Below are 13,924 nucleotides of genomic sequence, written 5' to 3'. Positions count from 1 at the left end.
TTGCTGGAGGGAGAGATTGCAGAAGGAATTCAGAATCTGATTGATTTGAGGGAGTTGAGGCTGGGGAAGAACCTCTTCACTGGTAGGATTCCTGAGCATATTAGAGACTGCTTGCTTTTGAAGTTGGTTGATTTCAGCAGCAATTCTCTCTCTGGGAGAGTTCCTGAATCAATGCAAAAGCTCACCTCATGCACATTTCTCAACTTGCAAGGGAATTCATTCTCAGGTGGCATTCCACATTGGATTGGAGAAATGAAAAGTCTAGATACATTGGATCTTTCTGCAAACAGATGTTCTGGTTGGACTCCAAAGTCAATAGGAAATCTTGACTTGCTGAGTAGGTTGAATCTTTCAAGGAATCAGATCACAGGAAACCTGCCAGAGTTGATGGTAAACTGCATTAAGCTTTTGACTCTTGACCTCAGCCACAATCACTTGGCAGGCCATCTTCCTTCAGGTAAATTAGGAATATTCTCTTAATAGTTTTATTGTAACTATTCTAATTGAGGTGCATGGATCCTGTGCTCCTATGGAGTTAAGATGCACGCGTCCTCTATACCTTCCTGCTTCTTTGATTTGATAGTGATAGATTTCTCCAGGGTGGTCCTCATAACCACACAATTGGAGGACTAGCAGTTTGCTTGAAGTATACCCAGTCTCCAGAGTTTAAAAATTACCAGAATCAGGTACATCGATTGCCTATTTCATCATTGGACATAAGGGTGTGTACATGATCATTTTAAACAGCCTTTTGGTGCTTACTTTTGAATCAACCAAGGTTGCTATTATGTATTGATAAGAAACAAAATATATATCTTTGCCACCCAATCTGATCTCTAGAATTATCCTCAGTGGAATAAATGCAGAATGAAGATAGATGTTACATTAGGCACGATTGGCTTATATTTCCAATTCTTTCAATCCAAAACTAGAGGATATAGACGTCTCATTAAGAAGTGCAGAACGCTAATGCTATTTTGCTTTACCACTTCTGTTGTATGTTTCGAAGGTAGCCCCTTCCTATCACTTCATAATCATATAATCAATAACTGCAAAATTTAGAAGAAAAATAAGATTATGAAGCCTACCCCATTGGTGTGGAGTAGAAGTTTAGCTTTCCCAATTACAGTTATTACAGTTATTAAGAGAGTTGGTTTAGGCCTTAGTCAGCATTTCTGACCTTACTCTGGACAAGCATTTCTTACTTACTCTGGACAATGGCTATATATAGGAATGCAATAAATTAGAGTTGAGATTCTTTTTGCAAATAATTGGAGTTAATAGGCACTGTGCATGCTTCTTAATATATGCACAGTTCGCATGCTTGGTTTACATATTAATAGTTGACTTCATGAATCAGAGAGCATTAAAGTCACTATACTTTGTCGCTGAATTTTAACTGGGCAAAGATCCATTTGGACAAAACAAAAAAATGCATCGGGCGTAGTATATAGTTTGGCACATGGCACTCAACGCTCATAATAATACTATCCTGCAGGTTGTTGCTAACTGTAGAGCTCTTGCTCAGCGGTAAAGTGAGCATGGATATAAACTGGTTTCTGGTGGTAGTGACAATCACCTGGTTCTTGTTGAACTAAGGCCTTCTGTAAGCTTCTTGGTCCTTTTTTTTTAATGTGTCACAGAAAATATACTTCGTTTCCCACTTACTTCCGCTCGTGTTTCAGTGCAAAAATGCATGATATATGATCATTTTGTACGTTAGCTATGTTTCATATTAATTAACATCATCATTTTGTACGTTAGCTATGTTTCATATTAATTAACATCAGGATCTTGATGGTGCTCGGGTGGAGAAAATTCTTGATATGGCTTCAATAACCCTCAACAAAAATTCAGTGCCTGGTGAGATCTTTTGCTGTGTACACCTTTGGCCTTTATTCTTGTTCACCGTATATCCCATTATTTCTGACATGTGCTCTCTATAAAAGGTAATAAGAGTGCCTTCCCGGAGGCATTCGCATTGAGGCACCTGCACTGACAACAAGAGGACTTGGTGAGAAAGAATTTTAATGTTCAGTCTCTGGAACGAAGCTCCAAGAGTTTTTAAAGTTTATATCACCTTCTGAAAGTTTTTAATGTTTATATCACCTTCAAAATTTCCTTTAGGAGACAAGGTCTCTCAGAATTGTGGAGGAAAGTTGAAGCTCTTAAACTCATACCCGATACCGGAGTCTAAATGTACCTGCTTAATGATACGTCCAAGAGTATGGTACTTCTATTTCACATATATTTGTAATTCTTATAAGTTATAATACGTCTAAGAGTATGGTACTTCTATTTCACTTTTCAACCGCTAATAAGTGACATATTACAGTCGTGAAGGGGCTTCTCCTGCATCCCAAATGTTTCTCCAGTACCTCAAAATTATTTAAACTAAATGAATACCCAGACCCACCTCCTGCACCCCAAATGAATATTTTCTTATGATGACATGGCATAATGTGATTGGTTATTTTGATGACATGGACTAAGCAAAGTCAAATTTCTGGTTTTATATTTATATTGTAGACCGAAACAGTAGAACAAGAAACGAGTTGGTGACCGTAGTTCTATATCTCCGGCAAATTCTTCTCTCAAATCTGAAGCACCCTCTACCATCACTAACCGAAAATTCATATCAATGTTCCTTTATTCCCATGTATTATAATTGCCGATAACAGATCTGAGTTCTTTTCTCCCTTTAAATCATCAACACCTGGATTCGGTAGACAAATAGAATAATTAACAAAGAAAATTATTTTATCAAGAGTTGTTATTATCCATCGAAGAAAAATTCTTCAATTCAACTGAAATTAACAAATTCTTCTCTTAACAAATTCTTCTCTAAAACATATCGGTGCTTAGAAACACATCAATTCCTGTCCAATTCAGACGTATTAAAAAAATAATGAATGGAAAGCTTTTTGGAAAGCTAATAAAAAAAGTTAAACATCTCTGGAAAGCTAATAAAAAAAGTTAAACATCTCAATTAGTAATTACGGAAGACATCAAAATTGAGCAGAACTTTTTAAAGAAAGAAGCAAACCATCTAATCAAAGAGTAAAGTCAACCACATTTGTTCCATGCTCATCGCACGATGCCTCTTATGAACCACACACCATCAATACAACCATGATAATCAAATCAAACCATCAAGTTTAGCCAGTTTAAAACTATTTCAGAACACAACAATGGGTAAATAACAAGATAATAACAAAGGTGTAGGTCAATAAGGAAGGAAGCAACAATGAAATTAAACAAATTTGAGCTTGACATCAAATCAAAGGCAAGCTTTTAGAAAGGAAGATTATTTATTGAAAGCTAACAATTTTAAATCTTCTATAAAGGCTATATGAGAAACTATGTTATTAAGGTTATTCAATGAAAAAATAAAAGATTTGGAAGCTAAATTAAAAATAAAAAAAGACAAAAACTTGTAGTTAATAACGCTAATATTTTTTATAAAATACGTTTAACGAGCTATAGAAAGGTGGAAATACAAAAACCAAATGAAAAGGAAATATGAATTAAAGGAAAACTACATATAACCAGATATTGTTTGTGTTTGAGGAAGTAAAGTTCAAGATGCAAAAAAATTAGAGAGAGGGATAGCAATACTAAATTCGTTTACACATTTATTAATTGGAAAAGAAACAAAATTAAGTTTGGAAAGTCCCAAGGAGAAGATTTTGGACTCCTTTAAGATTTAATAAGGAGCTCTTGCTAAAGTTTGTCCTAAAGAATACTGCATACAAAGATAATATAACCTAATGCTTCAACGGATCTACATTTACTGTTTACTGTTTCTCTGCCCCCACTTCTTTTCTTAATTTCCTTGTAAAGCCATAAATTCAAGAAAACTAAACTGGGTTGAAGATGAAAGACCTAGACTTCATATGAATAAACAAATTTCCACAACCATCTTAATGTTCATCGAATGTTCATCGATCAAGTATTGCTTTTGCTTAGACAAACACAAAGGCTGACACATGTACCTTCGTATAACCAATAGGAGGGACTTCAACCATTCCAAGTATAAGAAAAATAGTGAATAGATACAAAATAAAACAAAGCTTTGCAGTATGTTAAAATCTATTTCCTCCCTCCACAGTCCAATAAATATCTTCCATGCAAGAAGATCAGAAGAAGATAATCAAATCAAAAGAGTCAACAATCCAACAACACAAATTTCAAAGCCTCACAATTATATAATGCCTATTTTACAAGATCACCCTCCACACAAGTTTGAAGAATAACGGTAGTGAAAATACTGAATACAAAGAAAATAAAACTTAATGTTTCACCGGATCTACATCCACTGTTTCTGAAACCTGCCCACCACCCACCATTTGCACACCTTGCACCCACTTCATTTCTTTGTTTCCCAGCAGAGCCCATGAATTCAAAAAAACTATAATCAAACTGGGCAAAAGATGAAGGACCAAGGCGATAAGATGAATAAAAACATTTAATAACTAAAAAACCAAAGGAGAAATATACACGTAGAGCTCAATGATCTTAATGTTCAATGATCAAGTATTGCTCTTGAGTAAACGAACAACATAGCTGGCACATGTACCATCCTAGAGTCAATACGAGAAACTACAACTATTGCCTCCACAATAAAGCTTTTTAGTATGTTCAATAACCTACAACTAATAAATCCTTTGCACTGCAGCACTAGTAGAAGAAGATAATGAAAATGAAAAGAGACAACCCCCAACAACACAAATGTTAATGTTTCTCACTCATATAGTGCCTATTTGCTTGATCATCCATTCCACAAGTTTGGCCTGAAGAATAACGTTAATGAAAATACAGAATGCAAAGATAATAAAACCTAAGGTTTCACCGAATCTCCATCCACTATTAAAAACATGGCCACGACCCACCATTTGCACACTATGCATTGACTGCATTTCGTAGTTTCCCTGTGGAGTCCATGAATTATATAATGAATTTGGGTAAGTACAAATTCTGAAAAACCAAATGAGAAATTTCCATAAAAGCTCAACGACCATAATTTCAGCAATCAAGAATTGCTCCACCTTGGACAAACACAATGGCTGACACATGTACCTTCCTACGACCAATAAGAGAAACAATAGTCATTCACATTCGAGTACATAAGAAAATAGTAAATGGAAACGTAATAAAATATAAAGCTTTGCAATAAGTTTAATACTCAACAGTTATTGCCTCTAGGATACAACATACATCCTCTTAGCTGTGCAACACGAGTACAAGAAAACAATCAAAATCAACATCAACAGAGCCGACGGTCCAACAACACAAATGTCAAAGCCTCTCATTTAGTGCCTATTTACAAGATCTCCCACTCACTCACAACTTTAGCATGAAGAATAACGTCAAAGAAAATAATGAATTCAAAGATAATAAAACCTAAGGTTTTGCCAGATTTCAAAACCTTTCCCACCAAGTTTAATCTGAAGAGAATGGCAATAAAAATAGCGATCTTAGTTTGCCTAAAAAGCCCATGAATTTAAGAAAATTATAATCCATCTAGGTAGGAAACAAAGGACATAGACATTTAGAGAATAAACAAATTCAAGAATTAAAAATACCAATTGAGAAACTTCCATAACAGGCTTGATGAACATAATATTCAGCGATCAAGTATTGCACTAGCATAGACACACACATGGCTGACACATACCTAAGGTTTCACCGGATCTCAAAACTTGCCAACCACCCTCTATTTGCACACCTTGCACCGACATCATTTCTTAGTTTCCCTGACTAACCCATGAATTCAAGAAAACTACAATCAATCTGGGTAGGAAGATGAAGGACGGTAAGATGAAAAAACAAATTCAAGAATTACTCGATGATCACAATGTTCAAAGATCAAGAACTGCTTTGCTTAGACAAGCGCCATGGCTGACACATGTATTCCTACAACAAATAAGAGAGACTATTGCGTTCCAACTTGAGCACATAAGAAAAATAGTAAATTGATCGTAATAAAGCATAAAGCTTTGTAATCAAAAGCTATTGGCTCCATGACCTAATCATGGCAGCACATGTAGAAAAAGATAATTAAAATCAACAGAGTAAACTGTGTAACAACACAGATGTCAAAACCTCTCACTCATAAAGTGAGTATTCACAAGATCTCCCACTCCACAAGTTTAACATGAAGAAAAATCGTAGTGAAAATAATGAATGAAAAGATAATTAAACCCAAAAATGAAAATAATGAATAATGAATGAAAAAAAAAATTAACCTTAAGGTTTCACCGAATCCCCATCCACTATTTCCAAAATCTGCACAGCACCCCACCATTTGAACATCCTGCACCCACCTCATTTCTTAGTTTCCCTATAAAGCCTATGAATTTAAGAAAACTATAATCAATCTGGTAGAAGAGGAAGGACATGGACAGATAAGATGAATAAAAAATTCTAGAATTAAAAAAAAACGATGGAGAAATTTTCAACACGAGCTTGATCATCAATGTTCTGCAATCAAGTATTGTACTTGCTTAGACAAACAACATGGTTGACACATGTACCTTCAACCAATAAGAAAGACTAAAACCATTCAAACACGAACACACAAGAAAAATAAAAAATGAAAACATAATAAAACATGAAACTTTGTAGTAAGTTCAACAATTTACAGTTTTTGCCACCACGATCCAACAGACATCCTCATTGCTGCAACACGACTAGAAGAAGACGATCAACATAAACAGAGTCAGCAATCAAACAAGACACATGTCAAAGCCTTTCACTCATGTAATCCTATTTATAAGATATCTCACTCCACAAGTTTAGCATGAAGAACATTAAGAACAACGACAAAGAAAATAACGAATGGAAAGAAAGATAATAAAACCTAAGGTTTCACCGGATGTCCATCCACTGTTTCCAAATATTTGCCAACCACCCTCTATATTTGCGCACCTAGCACCCACATCATTTCTTAGTTTTTCCCTGGAAAAACCCACAAATTAAAGAAAACTACAATCAATTTAAGATCATCACAATGTTCAAAGATATTGCTCTTGCTTAGACAAACACCATGGTTGACACCTATACCTTCCTACAACAAATAAGAAACTACAACCATTCTAACTTAAGCACATAAGAAAAATAGTAAATTGAATTGTAATTAAACAAAAAACTTCATTAAATAATCTATAACTATTGGTTCCATGAACCAATAGACATCCTCTTCGCTGCAACACAGAGAAAGATAATTAAAATTAAAAGTTAACGTGCAACAACACAAATGTCAAGGCCTCTCACTCATACGGTGCATATTTTTACAAGATCTCCCACTCCACAAGTTTAGCATGAAGAAAAAACGGGAATGAAAATAATGAATGCAAAAATAATTAAACCTAAGGTTTGGCCATATCCCCATCCACTGTTTCCAAAAGCCGCCCACCACCCACCATTGGCACACCCTGCACCCACTTCATTTCTTAGTTTCCCTGTAAAGCCCAAAAAATTTAAGAAAACTATAATCAATCTGGGTAGAAGACGAAGGACATAGACAATAAGAGGAATAAACAAATTCAAGAATTAAAAAAACCAATGGAGAAATTTCTATAACAGGCTTGATGACCATAATGTTCAATGATCAAGTATTGCACTTGCTTAGACAAATACTAAGGCTGACAAATGTACCTTCCTAGAAACAATAAGAGAGACTACCACGCCATTTAAACTAGAGCACATAGGAATAATGGAAACGTAAAAGAACATGAAGCTTTGTAGTAAGTTGAATAATTTGCCGTCTCCACGATAAAACAGACATCCTCATTGCTGCAACACAAGTAGAAGAAGACAAGCAACATAAACAGAGTCAACAATCGAACAACACTCATGTATAAGCCTCTTACACTATAGTGCCTATTTATAAAAGATAACAAAACCTAAGGTTTCACCGGATCTACCGGATCTCCATCCACTATTTCCAAACCCTGCCAACCATCCTCTATTTGCAAACCTTGAACCCACTTCATTTCATAGTTTCCCTGAAAACTCCATGTATTCAAGAAAAATATAATCAATTTGGGTGGAAGATGAAGGACCTAGAAAATAAATAAACAAATTCAAGAATTAAAAAACTAATTGAGAAATTCCCATTAACAATGATCACAATGTTCAAAGATTGAAGTATTGCTCTTGCTTAGATAAAGACAATATGTACCTTCCTACAACCAATAAAAGAGACTACAGCCATTCCAAGTTGAGCGCATAAGAAAAACAGCATAAGAAAGCCATTCCAAGTTGAGCGCATAAGAAAAACAGCATAAGAAAGCCATTCCAAGTTGAGCGCATAAGAAAAACAGCATAAGAAAGACAGTAAATGGAAACGTAACAAAACATAAAGCTTTGTAGTAAGTTCAATAATCTACAGCTATTGGCTGTATTTGGGTGGAAGATGAAGGACCTAGACAATAAATAAACAAATTCAAGAATTAAAAAACTAATTGAGAAATTCCCATTAACAATGATCACAATGTTCAAAGATTGAAGTATTGCTCTTGCTTAGATAAAGACAATATGTACCTTCCTACAACCAATAAAAGAGACTACAGCCATTCCAACTTGAGCGCATAAGAAAGACAGTAAATGGAAACGTAACAAAACATAAAGCTTTGTAGTAAGTTCAATAATCTACAGCTATTGGCTCCATTGGCTCCACAATTCAATAGATATCCTCTTCACTGCAACACGAGTAGAAGAAGATAATGAAAATCAACAGAGTTAATGTTCCAACAACACATGCCAAAGCCTCCCACCCATATAATGCTAATTTAATAGATCACCCACTCCACAAGTTTATCTGAAGAATAACGGCATCGAAAATACTGAATACAAAGATAATAAAACCTAAAGTTTCACCAGATCTCCATCCACTGTTTCTGAAAACTGCCCACCACCCACCATTTGCACACTCTGCACCCATTTCGTTTCTCCATCCACTGCTTCTGAAATGTGCCGACCACCACTTGCACATTCTACACCCCACTTCGTTTCTTAGTTTCCCTATGAAGTCCATGAATTCAAGAAAATTATAATCAAACTGGGTAGAAGATGAAAGACCTAGACAATAGGATGAACAAACAAATTTAATAATTAAAGAAAACCAATGGAAAAATTTCCACAACCAGCTCGACGATCATAATGTCCAATGATCAAGCATTGCTCTTGCTTAAAGAAAGACCATCGCTGACACATGTACAATCCTGCAGTCAATAAGAGAAACTACAACGATTCCAATAAGAGAAACTACAACCATTCCAACTGAAGCACATAAGAAAGAAAGTAAATCAAAACGTGAAAAAAAAAAATAAAGATATGTAGTAAGTTCAATAAACTACAGCTATTGCCTCCACGATCAAATAGACATCATCTTCACTACAACACTAGTAGAAGAAGATAATCAAAATGAAGAGTCGACCCCAACAACACAAATGCCAAACTTTCTCACTCATATAGTGTGTATTTACAAGATCTCCCACTCCACAAGTTTGGCCTGGAGAATACAATGAAAATACTAGATGCAAAGATAATAAAACCCAAGATTTCACAATACTGAAATGTAAAGATAGTAATGAAACCTCTCACGGGATCTCCATCCATTGTTCCCAAAACATGACCACCATCATTTGCAGACTATGCATCCCCTTCATTTTGTAGTTTCCTTGTACAACCCATGAATTTAAGAAAAGTATAATTAGTCTGGTAAAAGATGAAGGACCTATACGATAAGTTCAATAATATTCAGCTATTGCATCCATAACCCAATAGACATCCTCTTAACTGAAGATAATCAAAATGAAAAGATAATCAAAATGAACAGAGTCAACAATATTGCATCCACAACCCAATAGACATCCTCTTAACTGAAGATAATCAAAATGAACAGAGTCAACCGTCTAAAACCGCAAATGTCAAAGCCTCTAACTCATATAGTGAGAATTTACAAGACCTCCAACTGAATGCATATAGAAATACAACCCATGAATAAAAAAATAATTAATCTCGGAAGAAGATAAAAGACCTAGACAATACCATGAATAAACAAATTCAATAAACACCGATGGAGAAATTTCCATAACAAACTCAATGATCATAATTTCAGAGACCAAGTATTGCTATTGCTTATTAGACAAACACAATGGCTGATTCATGTAGGACAATGGCTGATTCATGTACATTCCTACGACGAACAAGAGAGACCATAGCCATTCTCAAGAAAATTAGTAAATTGAAACATAATAAAACATAAAGCTTTGCAATAAGTTTAATAATCTAGAGTTATTGCCTCTCTTAGCTGAAACATGAGTAGAAGAAAACAATCCCCATGGCTAACGCATGTACCTTCCTACATCTAAGAAGATCAAAGTAATTCGGTACATCGAAAGCCAGCCATCGAAACTCGTTTCTACCTTCTCAATGGCCAAAATAAATCTCAGACTCGAGGACATGCTGCATAGGAATGAACACAAACAACAAATTTGATAGGCTCCAATCAGATCGTCTTAAGAAAACATAATGGTAACAAAACCTAACACTTCACCTGATCTCCTATACCACATCCATACCGTATCTTCATTGTTCCGCAAATTCAAGAACAAGAACACGATAAACGCTCTCAATTCAGGAGGTTACAAAACTATTCCAAATACCACTGCAGATAAACAAATCATAGTTCAATCCCTATGTTCGATGATCAATACCAAAAAACTTATATAATAGAAAGGAGACGCCGAGAAAACTTAGGTTGTTCCGAACAACTATTATTTTCATATCATTCGTATGCAAAAAAAAAATAAAATAAAATAAAAGATGTCAGAGTACCAGCGGCGACCATTTGAAAAGGTGTAAAGAAATTAAGCAAAAAACCCAAAACTCAACATAATCAAATAAATTCTATTTAGAATTGGCGTAAATCTACTGATAATTCTTGCATTCTTCAATCCCACAAAAAGCAAGGATGCTAGCGGTTCTTCAATCCGACAAAACACAATTTGATCGAACAAAACGCTCGCGGTTGTTCAATCCGACAACACAACACACACTGATTGATTGTAAACTCCGTACACTTCGCAAAACCCTAAAGAAACTTGATCAAGAATGGAAACACAATCCCCAAAGCCATAGACGACAATCCTCGAAACAATACCAATAAAATTCAAATCCCATTCAAACAGAAGATTGACACGAGGTCAGTGGGTATATATAGCGCTGAGGTTACGCGGTGGGAGGGAAATTACACGGTTACGATGCATATAATCTTTTCGTTCTTATCTTATCTTTTGGGTTAATTACAAACAGATGTTAACGATGCAAATTCGCTGTTAATCGAATTGTTTTTATTTTTTTATCAACGAAAAATAACATTTTAGTTATTATTTTAAACAATTTTATGATATTTAAAAACTTATTTATGAGTATTATCTTGTTTTTATTAAGAAATAATTCATTAACTTTTCTAGTCAAGATAAATAAATTTGTATGATTGCTCCAATCTTAAATCTGATTTCTAAAATTTTAAATTGTACACATTATATACACCTTTAATATACTTTTATTTAAATAAATATTTTTGTATTTATATCATCAAATTTAATATATATATATATATATATGTATGGTGTTAAATTTAGGGTAAGAATCTGTCAGTATGAAATTTATTTATTATTTGAAATATTTGCATTTTATTATAATAGTGAGATTTTAAATTTGGAATATGGATTTGCCTCCATTAGTTTTTATATATACTAATTTAACTAGTCCAATTAATACGTCAGAATAGTATGTGCATTTAGTTCTGTGTCAAATTAATACATCAAAAAATATAAAATTAATTAAAATTAATTTTTTAATATAGAATCAGAAAGCGTATATTGTTAATTTTCAAAATTAATAAAAAATTAAAACATTTTCGTTAAATAAAAAACCACTCATTAGTACTTATGTGTTAGAGAAATTCTCCAACATCAAACACACATGCCAACTTCGAATTACATAGACCCTAACCACGAAAACCATTGTAAAGGAACCAAATAAAGGGAAATTTCTTTCTACATTTCCAAAATTTCTTTTACACATCTAATTTTTTTTTTTAAATCAAAACTACTTTTGACCATTTGAGAAAAAAAATATATGCAGATTGCACTTCCAAATTTATTTTCAAATGTCAACTTCCGATAAAAATATTTTCAGAAATTGAAGAATTTTGATTTTCGAATAAAAAAAATACTGAAAATCGATTTCCAACAAAAAAAAATATAGATATATTGTTTTTATCTTTTCAAATTTAAAGTTTATTTTCTTTAATTATATTTAATTTTTACTTTTATTAATTTTTTTGAATTTAAAAATTTTAAAAATATATAATCAAAAAATAAAAAAAAAAATTAAAATTAAAAATTAAATTTTAAATTTTAAATAAAATTTAAAATATTCAAATAAAATTAAAAAAAATATTAATTATATAAATAAAATAATTATAAAAATACTTATAAAATAATTTAAATTAAAATAATAAAACTTCAAATTTAAATATGTATATATATATACATTAATTTAAAGTTTTATTATTTTAATTTAAATTATTTTTCAATTTTTTCTTTAACATTTTTTACTTATTTTGTATTTTTAAAGTAATTTTTGTTTCACATTTATATATTTTATAATTTTTAATATGTATTTTAAAAATAAAATAAAATTTTAATATATTTATATTTATATATATAATTTTTTTTATAATGTATTGAAAAGTAAACAAAATTAAAAGTAATTAAATTTCAAATTTAAGAAAAAAATGAAAAGTGAAAATATATATATATATATATATATATATATATATATATTTTTTTTTTTTTTTTTTTTACCTTCGAAAGTCTTAAATTTTAGTGGGATGTGACTTCTGGAAATACTTTTTTATCGGAAGTAGACATTCAAAAATAATTTTAGGATGTAATTTATATGACTTCGTTTAAAGAGTATTTTTTAAATTTTAAGATTGCTTGGAGGTGTAAGAAAAATCCTTGGAGGTGCAGGAAGAAAAAGCCCCAAATAAAGTGGTTCTCAAAGGTTTGATTAATTTTGAAGGGAACTTCTTGCTGCACCCATCAAAATTTCTTCTGACACTTCATTAGTTCTGGATTTTACTATTTGAAATACACTAAATCAATTTCGGATAAAAATTTCCAAAAGCTTTGTTGGAATGGCAAAAGAAATTTGACGGGGGTGTATGAAGAAGGTGCCTAATTTGAATTGTAAATGGGGACTAATGAGGGACAGCAGCACAAGCCTTTTCTCATGTTTGTTGTTTTTAGTTTAGTTCAATGTATAAAGAATTATGTTGAATGTTTTGTTAATCGAGTTTGTAATAGCTTACCTTTAATAAATTCTCTTGATTTTAGAAATTACAAAGTTTAGTGAAATGGTAATATCTTTATTTTATCTGAGTGTCACTTTCTTTTTGCATCTTCTTATAACATTTTTAATTTTAAAACTAGCATATAGAAACATGTATTATCGTGCATGTATGTACACATTTTTTAAACATGTGTAATATTATATTAGTAGGTGATAATAGTATAATGTTATTAAGTTAATATATAAATAAAATTATATTTATTAAAAATAAAGTGAAATATATGATAAAAGATGAGATAATAACATTGATAAATAAAGAAGAAGAAGAAAAAGAGAAGATGTAACATCTCAATTTCAGCAGCTTATAACTAATAAAAATAGAGAGTTTCATCATAGTTCCAAAACAGATCATCTAGTGTACACAATATATTAATACAGTCTTACAAAAGATATGACCATAAAAATATATCACTTATACACTTAAACTAAACTAATAAACTCTATACTTAAACTGATCACTGCTAAAGCTCCCACTGGAAATCTCTTCCTC

At 32.4% G+C, this 13,924-nt stretch overlaps 1 protein-coding gene across 50 annotated transcripts; it reads right to left on the bottom strand.

The window, feature by feature from the left end:
* Positions 1-4,188: 4,188 nt before the first annotated feature.
* Positions 4,189-11,299, bottom strand: LOC114188930 (uncharacterized). Of its 50 annotated transcripts, none has more exons than XM_085674343.1 (14): positions 9,603-11,296; positions 9,150-9,227; positions 8,872-9,027; positions 8,548-8,705; positions 8,186-8,208; positions 7,920-8,009; positions 7,660-7,797; positions 7,371-7,463; positions 6,863-6,960; positions 6,645-6,692; positions 6,249-6,316; positions 5,846-5,916; positions 5,678-5,760; positions 4,189-5,083 (listed from the first exon to the last, which is right to left on the bottom strand). In XM_085674343.1, exons 1-4 carry the CDS (start codon positions 9,622-9,624, stop codon positions 8,662-8,664), a joined length of 300 nt encoding a protein of 99 aa, XP_085530469.1. In that variant the 5' UTR covers positions 9,625-11,296; the 3' UTR covers positions 4,189-5,083; positions 5,678-5,760; positions 5,846-5,916; positions 6,249-6,316; positions 6,645-6,692; positions 6,863-6,960; positions 7,371-7,463; positions 7,660-7,797; positions 7,920-8,009; positions 8,186-8,208; positions 8,548-8,661. The 50 variants fall into 50 exon arrangements, 14 of the variants coding, with proteins under 14 accessions (XP_085530469.1, XP_085530468.1, XP_085530466.1 ...); XM_085674342.1 differs by having other exon boundaries at positions 7,929-8,009; XM_085674340.1 differs by having other exon boundaries at positions 7,660-8,009.
* Between the last annotated feature and the right edge of the window lie 2,625 nt (positions 11,300-13,924).

This window comes from Vigna unguiculata, chromosome 6 (assembly GCF_037176805.1).
Source record: "Vigna unguiculata cultivar grain cowpea cultivar isolate G323 ecotype 2 chromosome 6, ASM3717680v1, whole genome shotgun sequence".
Lineage (NCBI taxonomy): Eukaryota > Viridiplantae > Streptophyta > Magnoliopsida > Fabales > Fabaceae > Vigna > Vigna unguiculata.
This window is presented reverse-complemented; position numbering and strand designations above follow the sequence as displayed.

Coding starts and splice junctions, on each gene's coding strand:
- LOC114188930 (XM_085674334.1), bottom strand. CDS start 9,624: ATGGATGGAGATCCCGTGAGAG. Junction 9,228..9,602: donor GGATGGAGATCCCGTGAGAG/GTTTCATTACTA, acceptor TATTGACTGCAG/GATTGTACATGTGTCAGCGA. Junction 9,028..9,149: donor ACATTATGATCGTCGAGCTG/GTTGTGGAAATT, acceptor TGGACTTCATAG/GGAAACTAAGAAACGAAGTG.